This window comes from Aulostomus chinensis, chromosome 15, assembly GCF_037954235.1.
Source record: "Aulostomus chinensis isolate RoL2024-O1b breed Wild chromosome 15, RoL_Achi_v1.0, whole genome shotgun sequence".
Taxonomy (NCBI): domain Eukaryota; kingdom Metazoa; phylum Chordata; class Actinopteri; order Syngnathiformes; family Aulostomidae; genus Aulostomus; species Aulostomus chinensis.
Genome location: NC_141334.1, coordinates 6,387,359 through 6,413,531, shown reverse-complemented (window position 1 = coordinate 6,413,531; position 26,173 = coordinate 6,387,359). Strand labels below are relative to the sequence as shown.

Here is a 26,173-nt window from a genome sequence, read left to right as displayed (position 1 = left end):
CTTCTGATGAATTTTTAAGAAATCTTCAATATTGACTTTTATGTTTGTTACGAACGTTTTCCAAAACGTTTAGAGATATATGCAGGTTTGGAGGGGTTTCGACATACAGTAAGGCCCTCAAGCTATAACATATATATTTCAGTGCAGGTGCATGTGATGATAAATAAAACACACAATTCCCCAAAATTGCAAAAAAAAAGAAAAAGAAAAAAAAGACACATCTGAGACTGATGGATCATGTCTGATCCCCAATATCTTCAAAAAACAAATGTGAAATGTCCAACGCTTTGCTTATTGTATAACAGAATTTTGGTCAAGTTATTGAATTGGATGATGCAGTTGGATACTTTAGTTGCTTTTGCAGCCAATAGGTCTGATTCAGCACCTTGATGGTGAGTTGTGTGTGTGTGTGTGTGTGTGTGTGTGTGTGTGTGTGTGTGTGTGTGTGTGTGTGTGTGTGTGTGTGTGTGTGTGTGTGCCACCCACCAGATTATTCTAAACTCAACATAATAGTTCTTCAAACGTGGTGCACAGAACTCTAGGTCCCCCTGTGTGCAAGTGTGGACAGGAACTGCCACGCTGCAAATTTAAGGATATGTGTGGGCAGGAAAAACAGCGATTCTTGGCAGATGTGTGTAGTACACATCACACTCTAAAACCTGAGAACCCGATGACCTTAACCTGATCCCTTTCTCATCATCTGGCCAGTTGTTATCCTCTCATTTCCCTTCCTCTATTTCCACTTCTATAACATTTCTCCTCCTGGCCCTCTTTTCTCCAGTTAGGAAGACCCTTTTCTGCTTCAGTTTTTTTTTAACCCTCACCACTCCTCAGAATCCCTTATTCTGTGAGTAATTCTCTTCCCTTTGCTCTCCCTTCATTTCTCCCTCTTTCTTCGAACACTTCCTTGCCCTCTCACTAAACCGTTCTCCCCGTCCCTCTCCTTCTCTGCTACTTCCCTCTCTTGATTAATTAGTCGAAGCCACTGAGTGGCCCTGCCAGTGCAGCCCAGCATCTCCATATAATTTCCCTATTAACTGGAATCATGGGAAACAAATACACTCACAGCAGAGCGAGCGAGCAAGAGAGAGAGAGAGCGAGAGCAAGAGAGAACGTGGAGAAAAATAAAAAAATAAGCTTAGAGGGGAAAGAGTAGGTAGAGCAGATGGTACAGAGATGGAAACATGATAAAAACCGGCCTAGTTCTAATTAGATGCTCCCCAGGTGTATGTTTTTATTAAAAGATAGGAAAAATAATCAGCAGATAACATACAGTTGCAACATACACAAACAAGGCCTACAGCTGTTAACTAAGTCAATATGTCCACCAGGAACGTCCTAGTAAATAAATGCTTCCAAAAGCACTTTTAATTGCGAGAAAAGTGGGATGCAGTGAAATAAATACTTTCATGTTCAGTCTCAAGAGTGTGATGGCAGGCAAAGAGAAAGACACATTTGGAATAAAATGAAATGTTTCTTTGAAACTCTCCACAATCATCCTGCAGTTTCTCTGCAGATGCCCTGCTGGTCTCTCCTCACATCACCTCAGTCTGATGGTGTTTTCCTCCTTTTTATTACCTTGTTGCTCCTCCAAATTTATGGCTTGATGACTCAGAGTCAATCATGAAGATTTAGTGAAATTAAACCAGTGGGCTGACTTGGGAGCAGGGCTCAGGGACATTGGTTTGAATTCATGACCATTATCTTGATGCTGCCGCTTCCATGCTGGCTGTTGTATTGTCCGATGGTGTGAAACAGTCCCAGACTTCCAGCCCGTAAGTTCAAACAATTTTCAATTTTTTGATCACAATCCTGATGTTGGCAGGTTTTAAATTCTCCTGTGACCAGTGCAGAGCTACTGCAACTACCAGATGAATGCAATTTTAGAGATGGACGCATTTACACCAATGGCATGAAAGATATAAAAGTCAATAGCATTAACTTGTTGTTGAGCAGCAAAAAAGTAGTAAAAGATTAATATATTAGTGGAATAAATTATACATCAAATAAAACTCAAAAGCTCTAAACTTCAGTCTCAGTTTTTATTCATTTTAATAGTAGAGCTATAAAGGAAGAATGACTCAATGCATCTCAATCTCTAACACTGACATTATTGAATTATTGCCCTTTTCAGTCTCCCTCTTATGGTTTTGCAGCATGTTAACTTGCAATTGGTACATGCATAACTCCATAAATGTTGCTAAAACCATCAGTAATGTATTGCAGGCATCCCTCACAGCACCGTTACTCAGCATTTATATGAACAACAACAACAAATCATGATGCTCTTAGTTTTTCAAATATTGATGCTTTCACACTCTCCAGGGTTCTTTTAGAAATGCATGGCAACCCTGGCATCTCTGTGAGACTCAATGGCTTCTAAACTTACTTCAGGGTAAAGCTACTTTGCATCCATATCGCATGCACAATCATGTTTTGAATCAATATGTGGCTTGTCTGGGGAGGCCAGGTGAGTCTCGGGAGGGTCGTTTCCACCACAATAGCACTGACCACTCCCACATAGGTTTATAAGCTGGAGTTTCCGCACTCTTCACTAGAACTGAAGAAGCCTCTCGGATGAGAGGTGAAACGTCTTCAAGATAAACTTACGTCCAGTTGACCAGATTTTACTTTGCTTCGATCAAATATGTGGCTTATAATCTATTCATTACATGTGCTACATGTTGGGTTTTTATTGTCCTTGTAAACCATCCTGGGGGGTCTTGAAAGGTGTTATATAAATCAGAATTCTTCTCCTTACGTACAGTGAGAAATGATGTGTATAAGTAGGGAGGTCAAGACTATAAGCACTACTGCAACGTGTTCCTATGCAACGCTTTGACTGAGAACTGAAACTGCGACTCACAAACATTTTTAATAGGTAGATATATATTTTTATCTGCTTGGTTCCCAGAGCAGTTGGTCTGAGTGTCTCATTGCTTTACATTAAAATTATTTGATATAAAGATGCTTACACACAAAAAGGTGCCTTGCCCAGGTGATGCATACAACTTAGGGTGACTACGAGCTGATATGCAGTGCGTGTATCACCCCATGATGGCTTTACATACTCCACATGTATCCATGTGGGAGCTCTGACCTTGTCTGGCCATGCAGATTGCATCTGCAGGCTACAGATATCTCTTTTAGAGTTCATGTGAATCTCCTTGGCTCCAGCACCAGTGCTAATGTCCACGAGGCAAACCCCTGCACATTTATCATTGTGTAATAATGGTGTGGTTCTAATTCACATACAAAGGGGCACACGGAAGCCATCCGCGCCTGCACTCTAATGACATCATGTTGACAATGATCAATGAAATCTTCCGCCATTAAAGAGAAATGACGACTGTCACACACACCCAACACCGCGGCACCTCCTCCTCTTCTGAAAGAGTGGTGATGTTTAAAGAGCAGAGAGACCTGTAGTCAGAGTGGAGCTGAAACGTGTTGACCTTGAAGGGTGCAGCCTTTATACAGCTTTATCAGATGCACGACCATTTGAGCCATTCTACAAGAACACACTTTTTTTTTTTCCCATCCCATAAGTGCCTCACCGCAACCTTCTTGCACAATATGGGCCCAATTTAAACAATCATATATGCATGAAATATTTAACCAGAAACCTATGGAGAAACGTAAATAAAACACTAGAATTATCATTCAGTTGAAATCCACATATTTTTGACAAGAGGGTGTGTGTAGACGGTATACCAGTGTCACAACAAGCTGGAAATGCATTTGACGGAACAGCCTGCTGGTAATGGCGTACAAGTCCTTCAGTGTGGCATAACGTAGCACATAATGCTTACGCTGTGTGTGATCATCAAGTGAGCAGTATGTTGAGAGTGTTTCTGAACATGGAGTAAGAGCCCGTTTGCTACATCAGTGCACTGAGTTATAGGATATCCTTGAGTAAAGCTTGTATTTCAGTATTTGCCTGAGATCAGACAATTGGCTTGGAGGTAAAATATCAACCAGGGCAAAATAACTTCTCACATCATTTAGATCAATTATTCATATTCTATTTTCCAATTTCCCATATTTCCAGCCTGGTAAACACACCTGTGATTCCTGGCTGCTCCGCTTGCCAGACCAGTCACTAGGGAGAGTGCTGACTGCATCCCAGAAAAACATGCACACACACAAATACAAACCGACTCACCTGCAATTATACATACAACACACACAACACACACATACACGCAAACTTACACAACTCAAGACCATCAACATAATCCAGAACAGCAGATGCGCCACTCAAATACAATTACTCCCCGCTGATGTTGCCTTTCTGCATGCCCAACAGTTAACCTTGAGCATAATCTGATCAAAAGCTTGTTTTATTTGTCCCAAACTACCTTTTCAACTACTAAACATAAAATACAGTGAGGAACCTGGCTGAGACCACGCATCAACACCATGCAATGCCTCCCCACTGTCCATCTGGGAGGTGAGGGGAGTGTAACCGGCTAATGGTGGGGTAGTTCACAGTGAAACCAGCCATTAGGAAGCTAAATTAGTGGCGAGGCTTAATGGACCTTTACAAGCTGAAGGTAGAACATTAGAAATGGCCACCTGCCACAGCAAACTGCTGGATTTATCAACTTCACCAGGTTTTAATGCCATTTTGGGTTCAAATCTTTCACCCCAGTTTGAAGTGAGAGGCGGAAGAAAGTGAAAAAAAAACGTTTTAAAACAGGAGTCGCTGGAGGTTGCCATGGTATCTTCCCAGTTTGATGCCGGTACCACATTAGTGGTGGAATTGTGATTATTGGTCTTAATATGGCAGAACCTGTCTGGGCTCTCAGCTGCTGCTCAGTCAAAACCCCGAAGGCTATTATGTCTCTTCCAGATGCTACAGTATAATCATTGCTGGGTACTCTGGGCACACGGACGAGTGTGCAATTATCAATTTATCAGTGGCTGAAACACTTTTACCCTGATGGCTGCGGAGGGGGAGCTGACTGGATGAGGTCACCAGGTTGGAAACAATGGTAAAAGTATAGTTTGTAGAAGCACAAACAGTACCTTTATGTACTGTCAGCTCTAGCAAGCAAATAGACCAAACAGAGTAAAATAAAAAAACAACAACAACAACAACAAAAAAAACAACCACATGCATTTAACGGAAAATATAAGGCTTTGTTGTTGACATTTGTAAAAATGCTAGGTGTGTCTCTCAGGAAACAACCACATATCTCACACACCGTGCAGCGAAAAAGGAAAGAATGAAAATTGTGGAGAAAGACAGGAAGAGGGAAATATGGACAAAAAAAGATAAAAGACTCACGAAAAGCTGTGTAGAACTCGTGCAGGCTGAGGTGTCCATCGTTGTTGTAGTCATCGTAGCGCAGCAGGTCCTGCATGGTGCACTCCAGCAGGCTTTCCTCCAGGTGCTCTTTCATTGAGATCTATACACAGCACATAGAATTTGTTCAATCACGGAGAAGAATGAAATGACTATTTTTTGATAAAAATCAGACAGGCTACTACCGGGGAAAGTCAGGCAACAAAAGCAACGGGCAAGAAAATTCTTATAACCTTTACTTATCGTTTCCATCGTGCCGTAATTTTCTTTCTATTCTAAGCCATCTGCTGTAAGATATATTATACTGTACATGAATGTAAATCTGACATTTCTGATAGAATCTTTCAGCTTTGAGCTGTAAGCTCTAATAGACCTTTTTCATAGAACGTTCTGACTTGTCAAAGTGACAAAACTCAAGGTGTGATCAAGAATATAAGCAATGGCTCTATTAATTGTCCCAGTAAGCTAGAACACATGACCAGAGCCCCTAACTGGAGCGCAGCCATTCATAATCATCCGACCTGTGCTTTGACAAATCAAAATGAGGTCTGTTTGGAATGATGCTTATGTTGCACATTAACAAAAAACAGGATTTGTGTGATTAGGGAGAGATTAGTGCTTTAAGGAAAGGTTTAAAGTCTACATGGTGGAGTGGAAAGGATTCACAGTGTGGTTTCCATCAGAAGACAAAGTGAATTGAAACGATTTACCAGACCGATTATATGGTAGATGATGAGAAATGTGTACGAGGAGCTTTCCATTCCACCAAGAATTCAGTTTCCTTGAGAAGGTAAATGTACAAAACTGCCCTGAATTACCTCTAAAACTGACTAGGGAATTATTTCATTCTGTTTTTAGGGTAAAGGTTAAAAATATTATCTGTAATGTTTTATTTCTGCTCCCCATTTGAGGAAGTTATGCATGCACATACTGCATCTGAGTCAATTCAATGATGTTCCCCTGGGAAGACACACAACCTGCTGAAATTGTCTGCAATTTATGAGCCCTCTGTTCCACTTTAGTGGTGTGTCTTTGTCAAGGGAAGCATTGTTGAATAGTTGATGTGAAGCAGTATTAGGTAGGTGAGCACCGGGCTCAGCTTCTGCTCAGTAACTTTATTTGCTCAATATTCTGGTAAAGCTGCTGCCTCCATATGAAAGCAGAGCAATAACTTGAGTCTTTGTGAAAAGACTCCTCGTGCTGGAAAGTGCGGTTCTGTTTAAGTGAATTTGGAGCATTATTCTAGCTCATCGATCAATTTGGACTTAAAAACCCACGGTGACCTAGTCCTTTGACCTCCTATTTTCAGTTCATCCCAGAATTCCAGCGAATGTTTGCAGCAAATTGAAACAAATTCCCTAGAGGGAATTTTGCTTACTTTATTGTATTACATTAATAAATCTGAAACTTAAGCAAGCAACTCATTCTGTGTCACTTGTAATATCTGGTATAAAATCAGTTTCAGAATCTATCACCAAATGTGAGTCCGGCAGGTCATTCGATTATTTACTACAAGTTATTGAGTTTAAAGCCAAAAAGCTATGATTTGGCAATGACTTCCGAGCCTAAAAATACACTCCACCCTCATTCGTCTCATTCGTCTTCTGCACTGAGCTGCACATGTGACAAGGCAGATTAAGGGATGTGACAAACTTTTTTTCATGTCGCTGCCTGAAGCAGACTGCAGCCATGTGTTCACTGACAGACTGAGCTGACCTTGGGCATTTGAATAGATTATCTCAAACTCCAAGTACAGGACTTTACCCCCAAAGCCCATTTGCGACAATAGAGAGATGGCGATAGGAGACAAGCTTGAAGGATGAGTGCATCTTGGAATTCCTTTGATGCTTAAAAGCATTATCACTGTAAAACTGACTTTATGAATTCCTAGAGGATAAGAGCGTCTTATATAAAGATTCCCTGGCAACATGTCAACATTGGTAATTGCCAGCTGTGATTGATCATCTTTTGTTGTATCTTTATACAGCTCTACCAGAAAACAATATTATCTATTTTTGCCCCAAGAACTAGGCCATATATCACTCATGTTTTATATTTTAAAAGGAGGACAAAGCATGTTGTCATTTAAAAACCACAGTGAGCTGAAAAAGATAAATTACTATGTTTTTTTTTTAACGATATGCATTTGTTCTCATTAATTTGCAACTTGTGATTTAATTCAAAAGTCATTATGTTGACTGAGCCACTGGGATCCTATCTGATGCCCATTTCCTCATATGCACAGCTACTGATCACAAAGCCATAGTAATTTTTTGTCTTTGTTTATCACACTTTTTTGTAGTCATTAAAATGGCAATATGGTTTGACCAAGTAATCTTATAAAAATTAATCATGAATGCGTCAGGAAGCAAAGAAAATGTCATTATGTATGAGTCTAGAATGTCAGTCAGCATCTGTAAATGTCATCTTCATTTGGGAAATTCATCTAAGAAAAATGTCAGAAGCAACTGCAGAAAACATGGATGACATACACACATACATACATATATACATATACATATATATATATGCACACACACACATACATATATACATACACACATATATATACACACATATATGCACATACATACATACACTACTCACAATAAGTTAGGGATATTTTGAGAGACTCAGTGGATTTCATACATACGGTGTTTGTTTCACTTCAGAGATTTTTGGGATAAGGGGGCAATTGTATTGGGGTGATAGACACACCTCATTTTGTGTTTTCCACGTAATGGCCTCACTGTATCTGTATATATATATATATATATATATATATATATATATATATATATATATATATATATATATATATATATATATTTTTTTTTTTTCCCTCAATCAGTTCTAACCATTCATGAATAAAGGTGTTGCACTTTTGAGGTCATGATTATACTCACCTTTTCCAGCTCATCGCTGACCAGTCGACCGTCCTGGTCCACATCCAGGTATTTGAACATCGTGTCAACCAGAGCTCTCTTCTCCTCCATGTCCCTCTGCTGGCTCTGCTCTCCACCATCCAGAACTTTGGGTTTCATATCCAGCAGCATGCTCTTCAGTTTGTTGTACTCTGACATGGTGCATGCATTCCCTACAAGAGCAAACACACATATGACATTTGATAATTCCCATTTATACAAGCCAAAGCCCTTGGATGGTAGCTGTAAATTGGATTGAATGTGTTTGTGTGTTTAGCAGAGGGAGGAGAGGGGGTAAAGACATGAGGGACAGATAGTGTGTGTATGTGTGTGTGTGTGTGCATGTTTTACATGTCCTTGAATGTTTACTCATTTGAAAATGTAAGGTTTTTTTGTTTGTTTGCATAATTTGACAGCTTTTTCGGTGCAATGCATTCAATTAATTACAAGTAATCCTTCAATCCACATGAAAACAAAAGGTAAACATCCTCATTTAAACCCTCTCAATCATCTTGTCCTCTTCTGCTATGGGATTATAGTGCATGCTTAAACCAGACTTGTCGTCTAGCTCTTGATTTTCTGCAAGGCTTTTCCTGAGGAGGATATGTAGAGGAAATGAGAGACCACAAATTAATCACGGACAGCACTCTGCATTTATTTTTCAGACATGAAATCAATTGTTATGCAAACCATGTCTGCGGCACACTGTGAGGTATTTGATACTAATGAAGAACAGACAAGCATCAAATCAGTGCCAGACACAGAGAGAAGATGAGGACTGTTTTTTTTCCTCATGTCCCATGTATATATAAAAGTATATATGTACAGAGAGGGATGAGGCACAAACTCCAGAGGTCTCTAGAGCTTTACGTTGAGTATCTCTGTTTATGTTCTAAACTCTTAAGCAAAGTCAGCACGACTTCAACAATGCTATGGCAGAGCGCCTCCTGTTGTGATGGTCTGTGTTTCAATACATATGTTAAATGCACATGTTTCTATGTTTATGCATATGTACATACAGACACTGACAAAGACTTTCCTGCTGTGCAAAAGCTAAGGTGACTCATGATTAAGTCCCTGGCAAACTCTAAGGCCACATGCTCAAGTCTTTCAAATCACTGTTCTAAAACTGGGATGATGAGGAAAGTATTAACGAAGACAAGGCGGGCACAACGTTGTTGTTTTTTTGTTGTTTTTGCCATGGAAATATCAGAACTAATACACTCAACACTACTGGCACCTCATTAACCACAACATTCTTCTCTACCAGCTTGAATCAAGTTTATTTTATTAAATGAAAACTATCAAATACCACCAAAGCCCGCTTTATTGTTTTTCTTTCCCAAGGTGTCACCCAGGGCTCTATGTTGGGTCATCCCCTGTTTATCCTTTACATCCAACCCCTTTGCAGAATCATACACTGCCACGTTCTCCATTTCCACATCTATGCTGATGATCCGCAACTCCAGATTGTCACTAAAATTGGGTTATCAATTACCGGCAAACTTTTCACAATTGAACTGTGATATATTTGATAAAATCCCTCACCAAACCACTCACAACCTCACCAGAATTTCCTTCAATAAAACTGTCACTCCTTTTTTTGATGCATAAAATGACCCATGCCTTCATCACATCCGCCAGTACTCTCTATGCTACATCCCTAAAGTACATCCAGAATTTTGCTGCTCACCCACTCCCACATCACCCCTGTCCACGAGAACCTTTGCTGGGTTTCTGTACAACAGGTGCAGTTAAAAGGTCTTCTCCTCATCCACAAAGCCCTCCATAACAAGGCCACCCCTGTCTCACCAAACTCCTTCTTGCAGCCTCTGCTCCTCTGACACAAACCTCCAATTTCCACGAATCAAGATCTTGCCCTCGACCCTGGAATACACAGCCTTTTCCAAAGCTGTCTTCTCCCTCTAAAACTCCCTCCTCAAACACATCAGACACCGCAGCATTCTCACAGAATTCAAATCACGACTCCAAACTCACTTATTCAGAGCTGCTTTTAATGTGTGACTCATGTTTTATTCAAGTGTTTTTAGTCTGTTGTTTTAATGATAATTTTAACTCATGTAAAGTGCCTTTGAGTACTTTGAGAAACATTCTATAAATAATATTTTTTGCATTATTAATAATTTGTTCAGTCATCTCATAATCAGCTTCCGACTACTGCCTGCAGTGCTTATTGACGTAACTCTTTCTTTAAAGAGCTCAGAATGGGTCAAAAATAAGTTTTGATAAGGTGTGTTTATATGTGCAGCATACCTGTAGCAGATTAACATGAGCAGGACTATATGAACGCTTATGGGGGGGGGGGGGGGCAGTTTTTAAAGTTTCAAAACATATTTGTTGTACAACATGTTGACAATGGGGTATGTGGTCCACTGAAATAGCAGAGCTAATTGATGTTTTTAATAGTTTGTGGTTGACAATAGAAATTCACTGCACAGAGAAAAGATGTATAATCAGGCATTGGATGCATACATTCATTCAAAAATGTGTTGTTGCTGGTTTCTCTCGCTATGTAAGATAGATTGCGACTGCTCTTTTTCTTGTATTAAATCCTAAATCATGGCAGAACACCTGAACGCACATTGCACACATTTAAAGTTGGCTTATGTGTGCTTATTGCCAACATAAACAGCAAAAGAAAACGTAAGGATGCAATGCTTGCAGAATAATTTTGATGGAGATTTGAAATGATCAGACTGGAACTTAGGTTATGGATAGCATCTAGATCCTGAGAAGCGGTAATCAAATATATCCATCAAAATGTTGGAATATTTTGCTTGGTGGCAGATATCTACACAGCAAACGGCAAAAAATATGACAGGAAGTCATCAAACCATAAATCTCGATGATTTGGTGTTTGTTTCCAGGAGGATGAGGCGCACGTACTGACAGTCACTCAGCAATAGAAAGGCAGAGGAGCACAATGACACACCTGCTGTACACTGTGACACCTTGTACTTGAAACAGAAAGATTCACACACACCCACAGTACAAAGACAATGTACATCGGTTTCTAGTCACTGACAGTCCAGTCAAGGTCTTTGCTAAATCCCTCCTCAATGTTATTCCTGTGAAGGGGATGAAGCGTGAGATGGATCAGACATGAGGGATCATCACCTTACTGTCAATCCAGTTTCTGTTCTGGAGGGACAAAAATAAATTAACACCCACCACCCCCATCATGCTGATTTACATCTTGTCACACATGGGAGAGTGCAGTCTCCCCTTTCCTCTGATTTACTTTCCTCCCATGAGTATCCATGCAGAAGTAAAAAGTACGATAAGATATTTAGGCTTAAACTGGTCAGTTTTATATGTAAATGCATTTCAAGTTCCACTTTACAGAGCTGAACTGAGGTTATAAATTACACGACACCAATGTCCTGATGACCGCCGTACTTCTCCGGGTTCTCCTTCTATCCTCTGTCCATAGTGAGAGAGTGAATGTTCCTCCTGGAGGTGACAGTGAATCCTACACTTGTTCTTTCTGGAGTGAATGTCCTTTGAATCAGTCATTCTCATTCTGCTGAGCACAGCAGCTGCAGCAGTGGCAGAGAAATATCTGTCTGTATTACCGTGCATCCACCCCTGACTCTAACACTCTTTTATTGTTCTAGAGGGATTGGGACTCGCTTTATTGCCCGTTTCGAAATGATAGCTGCTTAAGTGAGTGATCTGAAGCTGCTCACACCGTGGACCCTCAATGTCCTGGAGATCTTTCACCAGAATTACAAGGTATAAATGTCAGACATTGGAAAACAAACACAGAGGACCATGCAGAGACAAAAATTCCTGGCAAAGAAAAGGCAGTGTACGAGGAGTCATGCACATTAAAAGGGGTGATCACTGTTGAAGGTGACAACAACAAAAGGTAGGAAAATTTACCAGACAAAGTTAACAAATAGAGCAAAAATGTGAACAAAGGTCATAAAAACACTGAATTCTATCATCTATGATGTGACATATTTGGTTGAGTTAACATTATTGCAGTTTATGTCAAGCTTCAAGGATATATACATATATAAATAAAAATACATATATACCAATCTATACACACATTTATGTATACATACATATGTAAATCATATGTATACAATTAGCAATTTCACAATATTTCTGTCTTTCAACCTTTAAATTCCTAAAAAAAATGAACTTAGCATCACTTCATGGGAAATTCTTTAGGTTCTCAGTTCGGGCACACTTTAGCAAAAATCAATCAGTCAATAAATAAATAAAAAACTAGCCCACTTCTTCAGTTGAATGGGAAAAGAAGTTGTGCAGATTCAGCAGAAGAAATATGGAAATACAATCCAAAGTTTTTAGGAAAAACACGGAAACATCCAACAGGCGCTACACTGACCAACTATGCATCGTACATGCAGGGGCACATTCCTGGTAGATAACAAGAACGTGTTTCACTTGTGAGACGAAAGGAACCGTTGCAACCTTGATATATTTCTGGAGTTGTCAATACTTGTCTGTAAGTATTACAAATCCTCATGCAGCCTTTTGGTGTCTAATAAGCCTCTAAAACATTTGAATCTGTTACTCAAAGTGGCCCTCTGGGATCCTCTTTAATTGCCTCGGAGGTATCTGAAGCATCACACCCCTATCAATAACCCTCCCAGCGGTGTTCTGAAGCAAGTCTGTTTTCAGCTAAAATCCTCACTTACGAGGAGAGCATGACCTGATTCTGCTATGGCATCAAAACTGGTCCATCTCTGGTCTGCTGTCACATGTCCCTGGCCAGGACAAGCTGCCTGTACTTCTTATTGGATGAGTTCTTGGCTCCAGCTAACAGACTGAGGGAGGGAAAGGAAAATAGGAGGCATCAATCCTTCAGGTGATGAAACCTCCCTACAATGCCCTCCAGGATGTAAAACTGCTTTATGTTAAATTTATGTCTGCTTGACCTCCACTGGCTGAAATGATGGGATTATTTACTGCCGTGCCGTCAGTGTGCTGCTAATATGCGATGATGATGGACCTCCCTTCTAGATAATTATGAATATGATAGACACTATTTGCTCCTGACGGCAGCGGGGTTTAAAAGAGCAGAGCCAATCTCACATGGGTGACACAAGTCACAGGAGAGTCTTATATTGCATAATCGCTGTTGGCAGCTGTTTAAATCGGCTTACTGTGTGCTTCATCGACTGAGGCATTTATTCTATGACTACTGAGCCTGAAGACACTTCCTTTACATCAATACAGAATAAATATGTTAAGTTACAGTATTTTCGGTGTTTTGTAAAAGAAAAAAAAAACGGCAAATCATCGGGCAACACACACACACACACACACACACACACACACAATCATTTGGAAAATGATTGATAAAAATCGAATTACTTCCCAATAGCTGCATTCAGTTTGAACTGAAACAGTAAGCCAAATGAATGTCAAGAATTTTGACCCATTTAGGAACCAAAAAGTACAAAACATTTGTTGATTTGTCGCCTCTCATGCATGAGAATTTGTCGCTTCCATACCAAATGTTAGTTACTAACTGATAGAGACGATGGCATTCTAGACTTGTTGGACAAATATGAACTGAGGCTGTCACTGTGGTGAAAATTTTTGCTGAACGCTTTCACCATCTGTTTGATTTTAAGCACTAAATTTCAATTTATGCAAATAAATACTTGAAAGGCAAGTAAAAATGTCACCATATAACTTAAATCTTCAATGATGGCAGTAAGCCTTCACCCCAAGAATTTGACTTTGAAGGTGCAGAGGAATCCGATTTTGATTGCATTACCAGCTGAGTTCCTAAAGATTTCAGCTCCGCTTGAATCGCTGACTTGGTGATTGGAGGTAACTGCAAAAGTGATTTAGCACAACAAGAGCTCGCTGAGCATATAGCTAAAGTATTGTTTTAATAAAGTTGTCAGGCAATAATTGGCTTTGGCCAGTCTTCCTGGAGCAGCCGTGGTCTGATTCTATGCTGCACACATCCTGGGGCTGTAAATCAGCACCACACCTCCCTGAGAAGTTGTAGCCTGTTGCCTGCAGCTCTTCATCTCAGAGCTCACAATGGCTGCTCCCTCGTGTTCCATTACTCCCTAGGTATCCCAAAAAGGTCCTCTGTAAAAATACAACAACAACAAAAAAGAAAAAAGGGCTTTTTTTTTTAATGAATAGCACTTATTGCTAAGATCCTTGATTATTTACAGTAAACTTCCTTGAGTGACTTCAACAAAAGTTCATTTGTATTCTACCAGCTTTTAAAGGGAAGTATCAGCAACTTCAAAACCATCTTCCTGTATATCCATCTCTAACACTGCAAATCCACAACCACTGTGTTTCTGAATTCAGCAACAGGTAGTGATATTACAGATCAAATTATTTGAGATTACAACTATTGGTAGAGAGAACTACATAAATATGATGAATGACTGGTGTGTTAATGGTAAGCAGTATTCAAAAATGCTGCTTGAAATTACAAAAAAACATAAATCAATCCCGAGTTACAACGTCATATTCTGCTGTTGAAGATGTGACACTCTGAAAGACATAATAATAAAAAAAATACCCAGAAAAGGCTGGCACAGCATCACACAGCCCAGCAGGGGGATCGAGGAGGTGGGTGAAGTGACCTGGATCAACAGCAGTAGAAGCAGGAGTGATCATCCAAGTCAAAAAGCTGTCAGCTCATGAGGCCTTTAATGACTGTTCAGGGGCGTCATCTGACTCATGACTGACTGTGAATAAGAGATAAAGTTCAAAGTGATGTTTTAAAACCATTTTTGGTTTCTAGATTTAAATCTCTTATGGGACTGTTCTTGGCAGGTTCCCACTGGCCATCTGGCAACTTTGGTGAATGTCAGATTGGCTGGACCAGACAGTGGCCACAAGGCCGCCGGCACCAGCAATATGGGAAACAAATTTTTGGAAAGAAAATGGACATGGGCCAGAGCAGCACGTTTGGGTGGGGTTACAGAAATTACAGATGGTGTCACTTCCCCAGTTTGCCTTCTTAGGAAGACTAAATTCATGTGTTTCAGGGGGCAAAGAAGGAGGTAAATAAATGAAAATATGAAAATGTTAGAAAGAAAAACTACAACTGACGATGCCAGTGCTAAATCCCACAGGCTGCAGTCATCAGATTAACACTTTCCTGAAATCAAATCAAGAGGATGAAAGATCGCAAACTGACAACTACGATGATGAAGAAGCACTACTTTCCTTCACTGAGAGCCGGCGGAACAATATATCAGACACTGATGGTAACCTGGATTACCAGACACAGGAGATTTCACGTTTTCCTATGTTTGCTCTATGCAGCTGACAGCATCTTGTGTACATGCTCTATTGTTGAGACACAGGTGAATTGGCTTTGAGTGTGGTTTGTGTATCCGTGCTGTGAGATACACATGGATTTAGCTATTGTGTGTGTGTGTGTGTGTGTGTGTGTGTGTGTGTGTGTGTGTGTGTGTGTGTGTGAAAACTGCCAGGGCTTAAAATTCCTTCTAACAGGCCAAATCTGGTTCTCGGGAACTGGTGAGTGATAGCGTGCAAGCACTAATCCTACACTAAAAGAGCTACAAAAAAAAGAAAGAAAAAGGTGATGAGTCATTACATTAGCACTCACGTTTCTCCACTAATACATAACTGCTATTGATTTAAAATGACACCTCTAGATTTCTTGAGTAGAGGCGAACTGCCTGTCAGTTTTTCCTCGCTATACATTCAGCAGAGTGGAAGGACGCCTTATCACAGTCTGTGCAGCTTGGCACTGAGTAAATGAGAAACCCATTGCAACACCGACATTATTGGCAAAGCAGTGAAGGAGAAATAGTACAGCAGCATTCAAAACCTGACTTTCTATCTATCAGCGGGGAACTGGCTTCACGTACTGCACATCAGCAGTGTAGACATCCGCGCTAGATCTCTTCTCTGTCCCACTGGATCTGACTCCCTGTCACTCTTATTTACTCACTTTCACAGGGAATCTCGTCTGTCGGAGGGATTATACAGCAACACACAGAGGTCAGCGAAACCCTGATACCCTCTTTGGCAGAAGTGCCACTCTGAGTAAATACTTTAAATCATGATGATTACAAGCATTATTGTTTACAGTTGCTGCTGTTTTACGAATTAATGAGCTACACAATTACATTGACACACTCTGGGTTACTGCACGTTTTTGTTTCATTTACAATAATAATGATAACTTTATTAATAGCAATATTAACAAAGTGCTTCACGTGCGCATCATCATGATGTTACAATTCTTCTGTACTATATTGAGCCCATTTATTTAGCAGGGACAGCTGGTTCTGTGTTAGCAGTTAAGATTGTAAGGCCATTTTATGATCTTAAATTGCTTCTTTAATTAGTAGTAAATGTTATGCATGGCTTCTTTAATTTGGGATTGGTTATGTGTTCAATGGGTTGTAACTGTAAGTCTTGAACCTGTGTAATGAGCAGATTAGTGGAATTTCACTCATTACTTCCACCTATGACTTCCACTAATGTCAACGTTCACCAACTAAACTAAAGTTTCATGCCAGTTGATGCGTTCACAGAGTAGAGAGGCAGAAATAACAGAGAAGATATCCCATACACATTTAACCCAAACAAACATTTCTCTCTCATCAAACTGGGTGTTTATTAAAATTGTAGACCATACACTTCGACGTTCAGCGGGGGCAGTTGACTACCTTGTTTGAAACCTGCTTGAAGCCATAACAGTAGTTTGTGCTTCGACTGATAGTAACAATTACGCATCTGAAATCAAAAATATTTTGAGACAAGCATAATTTTCTTCTCAAGATACGCGTATGATATTTTGGAAAAGATCAGTTGAATCTGCCTATGACCATTATGGGAAATAAATAAAACAACACGATGTTAGAATTCTCCTTGATTTCTCCTCCACAGTCACAACCTGAGCGCCACGACCTGAGACAGTGATTGCAACACAAACTGCAGCTTCATTTCTTTCAAACTGATACAGAATCTCAGAAATGGACAGTAATGTTGTGTTGTACCCCCATAAAACAATAACCTGCAATGATAATAAAAAACCCACAACAGCACAGGTTGGCTATTCCACAAATAACAGTTAAGTCGGACAGCAAATCACTTCCTCATGTTGTTCTGGCTGTAATAGGAGGCTTACGTATGTACAATGACCCGTTAAATAAAAATAAAAAGAACAGCGTGTTTAGTACAATCACGAACAATCAGGTTCCCTTGGTACTGAACAGTAAATACAATTTTACCTGCGTCCTTAGTCCTGTTGAATCAGATTTAGCAAAAGAAAATAATTAGCCTCTGTTCTGGCTAATAGACTGAGACTGGGAACAAGCTAAAGCGTTGATTACATTTTTAGCATCCATCCCCCTCTCTCCCGTACACCTGCAGTGTAAGTTACAGCAATCTGCAGGCCTTTCACAGCCTTTGCTGAGGCCTGCAAGCTGCTGGCTGCTGATCCCACGAGTATACAGCTTTTAAATTGCCTGTATGTGTGGACTGGAGGAGATGGCTGCCTCTGGCTGTATGTGGCCTGACTGAACCCCTCTGACGAAACAGAATGCTGGACTAACTTCCAACATTACCCTGCCCAAATACTGCAGTGACCTTGAGGCGAACGAGGTAAAGAAAGAGTTTGAAGTAACTCAAAGATTTAAAGTTGTTCAATAACTCTTTCTGTAACGAGCTAAATGTGTCTGGAATGTGTTAGTTGACAGGCCTCAGCGTTTATTCAATGTAATAACATGTCCTTCAAACGTTTGCTAGTAACGAGCTTTCATTTGTTACCAGAATGACACCAATTCTTGATGCCTGCCAGCGAACTACTTAGAACATTTAGAAGGCACAAACAGAACCTTAATGAAAAAAAACAAACATTCATCATAAGTCTTGAACCTTTTTTCCCAGAGCTCTCAGCAACATTTGTCAAGTTTTATCTGCAAATGGAGACATCCGTGTTGACCTAAGAATATTTTGTCAAAGTCTTTCAGATTTACGTGATAATTCCTTAAAAGCAGGTTTCAGCAAAGGGGACGGTTTTATTGTTCCCAAGCCGGGAACAGCCTGTACTTGTCTGGTAATATCAGAGGACACGGCACGATTAAGGACCCACAACTCTAATTAATGCTATTTCTGCATTTGTGTGCCACCGGTGGAGAAGAACATGGCTGTACCAGAAATCTGTACAACTGCAATCCCTGACTGGAACTCTTCACCTGACAGCAGCATGGGAACTGTGACATTAACCAAGCTGCCATCAGTGAATGTGGACCAGAGGAGCAGTGGACCAGACTGGCAGACTTACAGAAAACACTCTCCGTCATTACTAGCTAAGATCTGTGACCAGGAGTGAGTGTTGGAATGTACATTTAGAACAAATTGAGTACCATTTCTGTGTTACTTGGGTGGGCATCCTGTCCGCCTGATCATACAGTATGCTGATCTTAAATTGGTTGTTTTGGAGTTTGAAATATGATATATACAAATCACAAGTTCCTAATGACAAACGCTGAAAAAAAGTAAAGCAGTAACTACGCACAGAGTACAGTGACTGATCTGCTGCTGCTGTGTAGAAATCAGAGGAAGTCTAAAGAGAAGGTGGTACAAGAAATGAAAAGTCTTCAAAAGTCAGTTGCTATGGACAAAATAATGAGAATATATGGCTTTGAATATGATGAAGCGGTTGCCATGTGTGAGTAATACTTTTTTCCCCCAGATATGAATGCGTAGATCAATGCGGTTGAATACTGACACTTAAAAACAACAAAGGAGGAACCAGAGGAAGACGAGGATGTTCGCTGCTTTTTATTCTTTCAACTCAAAGTGCGAAACGGCTCAACTCATTTAGGTGAGTTTTATCTTTCATCTCAGTTCCTTCTGCGAGCGTATACCTTAACAAGACCTGTCACCTTTCATTCTAGGTTTTTTTTTTCTCCCCCCTCTATAGGTCACAACATTGCTTCCGTGGCAAAGACGAAAGTATTTTGTGTGGGAGTCTTGGCAGCAGGAGATTCATTTATTTTGCATGAATGCAGCAGCTTCAACTGCCTCAAACAATGCTTTAAATGCAAGCCTAACTTTAGTTTAATATGATACTTGATATTTATAGACTTTGAATTCTCCAGATGGACGGTTGTCGAATCAAAGACAACTCAGGTCACTCTTTTTTATGGATAAAATCATCATTTAAATTACAATGGGAAATGAATAAAGTTAATAAAAATGATCTGCGCTCCTGAGTGTGACCCTCGTATTTCAAACAAAATGGAGAGTCATGCAGGATTGACTTCACCTGACCTTTCAGCCTGTGAAACATCCACCGTGCATCACGTCCTTTTCATTTTGCACCGCTCACATTATTGATAACCTCCACACTCCATCCTTGGTAATTTCATTCTAATGAATTACAGTCCTTTGTGTGTACTTGTCACATCCCCTTAAGCAAGTTTATGATGAATGTTTGATAAAGCTACTTCAGTGTAACACCAAAACCCGGTTAGACAGTATGAGGGATTTTAAGGTTTGGTTTTTATTGACTGCTTGATAGAGTTGTTGATTTATTTCTTGGCTGCAGTTTGTGGTGCTGTTGAATACTGAAAGGTGTTAATAATACTTTGTCAACCCTAATTGATATAAATGTTGTTCTCTCATTCAATTTACATTCCAATTTCTTGCATTATTTATTTAAGCTAAGATGGAGATCACCTTACAAAATCAGCCAACAAAATAATCATGTATTGTTGATGCTTATGCAGTACACATGGATTACATTTCAGAAATAATATCTGAAACTTGAGTGATAACATCGCAAAACAAATGCCATTTTTGGCACGTATATCACTTGTGTACGGTTGATGTTGAGAATATTTTACTTGTACAGTATCTTTTAACTTATTTATCTATGTTTCTATCAGAGTTGCACCCCAATTTCATTGTCTCTGCACCATACAATGACAATGAAGGCATTCTAGTCTATTCTATATTTGGAGGCCAGCCCTGTGTCATTCAGAGACTTTGCTCTGTGACACACAACCCATGTTCTCACTCCTAAAACATTGGACAAGAGAAATAATAAAAATCATACTGGTCTATAAAGGAAAAAGCCAAACGAGCCTAGACGCTGCAGGAAGCGATAAGAGGGCCCTCACACTCGAGCTCGACGCTCAGTTCCGTAGATGTAAATGTTTTGGATTTACCATCAAGGAGCTGACGAATGCTTCTAATGCACAATAACCCCATCCTGTATGAGTAGGAGATGGAGAGAACACACACTAACCGTACGCTGTATTACTGTACATGATATGGTGACAGCACAGTGCAATTTTCAAGTCGGTCAAATGATAAACACAGCGGTCGGTGCTCAGGCCCTAATAAATCAAACCCAACAAGGAGTCAGTGTATTTTGAATTGAATTTGAATTGTTTGCCCCAAGGTTGATACTGACAGCAGTGAACTTATGGACTCATTAGGGTTTTACAACTGGAGTTCTTCACTCCTGCCAGCAGGTAGAAATAGTAGAAGAACAGGCTATTAACCAGAAAACATAGCTAATGAAGGGGGAAATTAACAAAACACAAGCAAACGACACACGTTTCAGAATTCGTTGCCTGGCTCATGTTGATACGGTTTTCCCATTCCTGCGTGTTGCCTCTGTTCATTACAGGTAAGCGATCGATGTCATTCATATCTGACACCATGCAACTAAAGTAAAATGAACAATACAAGAGGTGTGTTTTGACAAAGCTGTAAATGCTAATTAATAACAACGATTACTCCACAGCCTGTTCTGCCTGTAGCACATTAAAATAAGTGACACCATTGTAAATGTTGAACAGGTTTATCTTTGAGGCTTGGCAGTTAAAAAAATGTGCCCCATTTCAAGTCCCTGCAGAGAATTGCTTTTAAAAAGAAGTGGTGACTTTTTGTCAGCTGGAGATATTTCTTTTCTCCTCATTCAGCTCTTGTGGTCTTTTTGAATTTATACAGTATTACAATATATCAGGGATGGAGGGCTTTCCAACGTGAAATCATAACAGTGGGAGTCTGTCCTTCTGTCGGCAGTTTGTGGACTATAGAATGACACCTTTCAAAGCAGGAGATCTACAGCTATTTAAATACACATTGGCTTTCCGGCCCCCTAGGATGCCAGGCCAAGACTCCATATCCCCCCCCCATGTCAAAGACTGTCACTCACCACACACGATTCTGAGAATAGGTGTCTCTGAGCTCAAGTCTGGATTTATTTTATAGCATGAAGTCCTCACACTTCTACCCCGGTGTGGTGATTTTGCTGTCACAATTCAGAAGGATGGGATATTTGAGACCGAAGAACCAGGTAGTGGGTTAAGGTTTGTTCCTCTCGCACTCCAAATCACTGCTCATGTCCAACTGAAATTTAACAGTTTATTTTTCTCTTTTCAAACATTATTTCAAAAGGAACATGTCCAAAGCAAATGTGTGTTATGCATTAATCTAACAATTTATATTGTTAGGAGACGGTGTGTCACGTGCTTGCTCCACATAATCATTGTTGTCATGGAAACAACTGCTACCAAAGTACAAGTACACTATAGAATACAAGTCAGTGACACAACAGCAGACAGGAGTTTAGGCTCCTGGCTAGCGCGTGTCTCCCACTCTGATTGTGAAATCAAGACTAGAAATACTGATACTGAAGAATCAACTCGCTGGTCTGAGCAGAGTACATGACATGAGTGAAATACAGTGATGAAATTCCTCTTCTCTAAGTGTAAAATTCAATATCTTACAGTTATTGACCCCCCCCCCCCCTTTTTTCTGTCCAGGTTAAGTTTAGGCACAAAAAAACATCTGCTTAAAGTTTGCAAAAGATGGTTCAAATAAAAGAAATGAATCAACAACGGCTCAAAATGCTTCAATGTCTCACTAACAACTAAAACTAGCTGACTTTTACAACAATGTTGTGTTACTTTGCAAAAAAGTGTCCATTACTTTAAGTCCTGAGTAGGGATGTAAGGATTACCGGTAAAAATTATAAACCGCGGTAAAATGTATGACGGTTAGTACTACCGTTTCAAATTTTAATTACCGTCAAACCGTGTTTGATTGCCGCAATCCGAAAAAGCTCAGGGATACTGCTCGTTGTGTGAGAAGTGCAGCCACAGGCAGCCGAGCGGACAAGGTGCCCCGCGCCCATGCGCACTGCGCAGTAAACAACTCGTAAACATGGCGGAGGGCAGTACTGCGGGCAGTGCGGCCGACGGGAGAACAGAGATTTTTCTACCGTCAAAACGATCTAAGTCCGAAGTCTGGACGTATTTCGGTTTTTACTAAGACGCGGAATGGAGACTGGTCGAAGACAGCAATCCAGTTTGCCGAAAATGCCACAAAAAAAGTCTCCGCGAAGGGTGGAAACACGTCCAATATGATGTGCATCTACGTGACCACCACCCGCAACTGTGCTACGAAGTTCATTCTGCGTGTTATTTTGATTGTTTTTTTTTCTAAAATAAAACTTTGTTCAATGATTTAAGTGCGCCTATGCGCACTTTTGAAACATTTTGACATTTCAACAATACCGTGATAATTTTGGTCACAATTATCGTGATGTGAAATTTTCATATCGTTACATCTCTGGTCCTGAGTAGTTTGTGCATTGAGGGACAAGTGTTGAAGCAACCTCAGAACCGACGACTACAGGTGACTCAACAAAGAGACTAGAGATAAAGAAACTGAAGAAACTCCTAGCATTTTTGGACTTTAAAATACTGGGAGTCAGTGGGACAGATGGGTCCCATGTATAGTGTTGCATGCTGTAAGGCTGCACCCACAAGCGCTGCAGTGACTCATCTGAGAACATTATGGAGAACACGGTTCATTACTGGACTGTCTAATTACCAGAGACCCTCTGCATGACCGGATATGGGCTCTCTTTTTTTCTTATTTCTAAAATAATGTAAGGGCAACAGCAATGTTAAAAAGAAACAAACAAAAAAAAAACCCCAAACAAACCCTTTTTTACTACGTGTAAATGATTTTTAGATTTTGTTATTAAAGTATAATTTCAACATGCGTGTTCCTGGAGCTGAAATAAGAAGCCAACTAATTAAGAAGTCAGAAAGCAATTTAGAAAAGAAAGAATGCCCTAAAGTTTACAAGGCAAAAAGGGGGATTTTCTTCTTTCGCTCGGTTTAATTCCTCCGTTGGACGAGAACGGTACTGTGGTCCAATCCCAACCAAGTTACATGATAATACTGCTGACAGGAAGACAACAACAAACACAGCGGAATAGAAGTAATAATCTCTGGTTAAGACAGTTAAAAAAGAGCCTAATTTTCACGTTTTTCAGGTGCTTTGTGACATTTAATTAAAAAAAAAACATTGATGAACTAATAAAGACATATTTTCTATTTATGTTCACTTTTTTTATCCTTTTCTGTGGCCTTTTCTAATTTTAGGGACGTTTTCTTTCCTTTATTTTTCTTTCAGCTTCAAATGAAGTGTTGTTGTTTTTTTTAACGTTGCGGTATTCATCCTTAAGATCTGCACACTCCCACCACTTCTCTGCAGAATATCTGGGATAGTTCTTCATTCTGTGATATTAGACTAATTATATTTCATTCAACTCGCTCTGAACCCCCAGGATGACTACAGGGAGTGTGAAACTATGAAAAGAGTTTAAACAGGGCTTGTGGTATTTCTGCCACTTACAGTAGCAACAGCAGGAGGAGGGAGCTGCCTGCATCTGCATCTCTATTTGGAGGCATGATGTGCATTTATAGTAAACTCTTGTGTCTCTGGAGCTTTTTCCTCATCTGGAATAATTAATCGACAGGGAGCAATTAATGAATAATGAAGAAAGAAAATCTGACTAATTACTATCCCAAATAGAGGTTTAACTGCCATTGTCTCACGGGACAGAGAATAGAATTACATATCAATAATTATCTGCTCTAAAGCCCCAATAAGGCTCATTAGAATTATTTGCTATTTTGGAGCTTGGTGCTTTCAAATTTGGCAACATTGTTGTGGCTGGTTGTTCATAACTTAATTACTTTGCAAGGTCTGGTCATCCATCAGAATGCTGCTTCAACTTAGTAACAAAACTAACAGTTACAGACAAGCCATCCTGAAGAAACCTGACAAAGAGGTTGTAGAATGGAATCGTCGAAAATGTCACATATTAACACGTAAGGGACAGTCATCACATCAGTCATCAGTAGACCAGTGGGGACGCCACAAACTCAACGTAGCTTTTTCAGCAGGAGGTTGCTGTTAGATTCCAGTTTGCTGCTTTTCGTAACCTTTGTTTTTGATTTGCATTTGAATTAACAAGAGCCACCGACCCTCAATGTAAGTGAAGGTGACTCGATTGAAACCACCTTTCCAACAGTGTTCACCCATGCGGCTCAAGTAAATCGTGTTTTTTAACTAAACATCAGAAAATGGAAGGGAAGATGGATGATTATTCCCACCGAAAAGCAAACATTTCCCCATATATTAAGTATCTCGAAGACCAGGCTAAAAAACTCGTACAGTAAATCACAATACTTTCATTCATGCACTCAACTGCAAAAAAATAGACATTAGAGCAATGATAGTAAAAATACTTACATGCTTTTCTCAAGTCCCTTCAATCTGTTTTAATTAAATTAATGTGACAGAGTAGGAAAACTTTCATTTTCTTCCATCAGGAAATCTAATTGCTTAAGATCAGTAAAAATCTTGCTGACACCAGTTAAAACCTAATGGGCAGTGCTCAGCCATATTTTTTCATGAGATGTGCAGACACGTGTAATGTAACTGAATATTAATGTATCTTCCGGCAGAGAAGCCTCTCATCTGATATGAGTGGATTTAGTATTGTGTAAGAGCTCTGATTAAAATTGACTGTATAAGTTCATTAAAAATGACAGGTGCCTAAAGCTGGCCCCACACTGAAGAATAATTAGGACGATTTTGGGTCTGAATTTCTGCTGCTGACAGCTGTGGAGGAATTCCTGACTTGAGGCTGGTTCAGAGAACAGTATCTCCCACAAAGAGCCTGCACGGCGACAGTCATGATGTCATCGAGTGGACTGACGTCTCCCTGACTTTGAATGGTAAATATTATATCCTGTGCGACTTACAAAGTAATGGGATATTAAGCATAATCCCACATTTAGAGTGACTTTACTAAGAAGCTGATGCTTCATAAATATGCAAAAGTGCACTTTCTGTGCCTTCTGAATTCATACACACTTTTTTGTTGATTTTTTTGGTAAAAGTGCAGCCAACTACTTACAGTATTTTTTTTTCTGTTGTTATTGTTACTGGGTTTTTTGTTGGGTTTTTTTTTTTTGCTATTGTTTTTATGTCTCTCTCCCCCTTGTCTTCCCTATCCTGTCCCTGTTCTCTCTTCCTATCCACTCCTGAGCCTCAGTCCGGTAGCTTTATCAATGACCCAATACCATTCCTAATAAAGTTGAACACAAATGGCGATAGGAGGAGTTTATCAGATTCCTCCTTTGCAGAGTAAAACTGCTTCAGTACAACAAGGCACCAGGAACATTTAAACTGCTTGCCCCAGCTGCTGAACAGGACAGGTTTAAAAAAAAAAAAAATCATGTTAATAATTCATGAGAAGAGGCTGCAAGAGAAGTGACATGCTTTGTTTTAATTACCACAGCAAAGAGTTTCGATGTCCTCCAAAGTATGAGGACAAAATCTGAAGAAAATATAACACATACTTTTCAATAAACATGAGGTAGAAAATTGAAACATGCGAGTGTTAACAGTGTTTCTGGACTTGTGAGAGATGAGATACATAATAAATCAGCTTTTTTGTTTGTTTTTGATTGAGTGCCACTTTAACAGATGAGAGGCTGAGGACGTATGAAAACACACACACACAAACACACACACTTTTCACAGCATCCTTCTATTTATCCGTCACCCTCCCACCTCTAATTTCCATTGC

General features: G+C 39.9%; 1 protein-coding gene across 4 annotated transcripts in view; it reads right to left on the bottom strand.

Moving 5' to 3' along the window:
* The window catches only part of fstl4 (follistatin-like 4), a 214,138-nt gene that overhangs the window by 51,864 nt on the left and 136,101 nt on the right, over positions 1 to 26,173 (bottom strand). For all 4 annotated transcript variants that reach the window (XM_086226465.1, XM_086226466.1, XM_086226463.1 and 1 more), the window contains 2 exons: positions 8,218 to 8,408; positions 5,294 to 5,414 (listed from right to left, as the gene is read on the bottom strand). In XM_086226465.1, the coding sequence (XP_086082591.1) occupies positions 5,294 to 5,414; positions 8,218 to 8,408 (312 nt within the window). The remainder of the gene's footprint in view (positions 1 to 5,293; positions 5,415 to 8,217; positions 8,409 to 26,173) is intronic.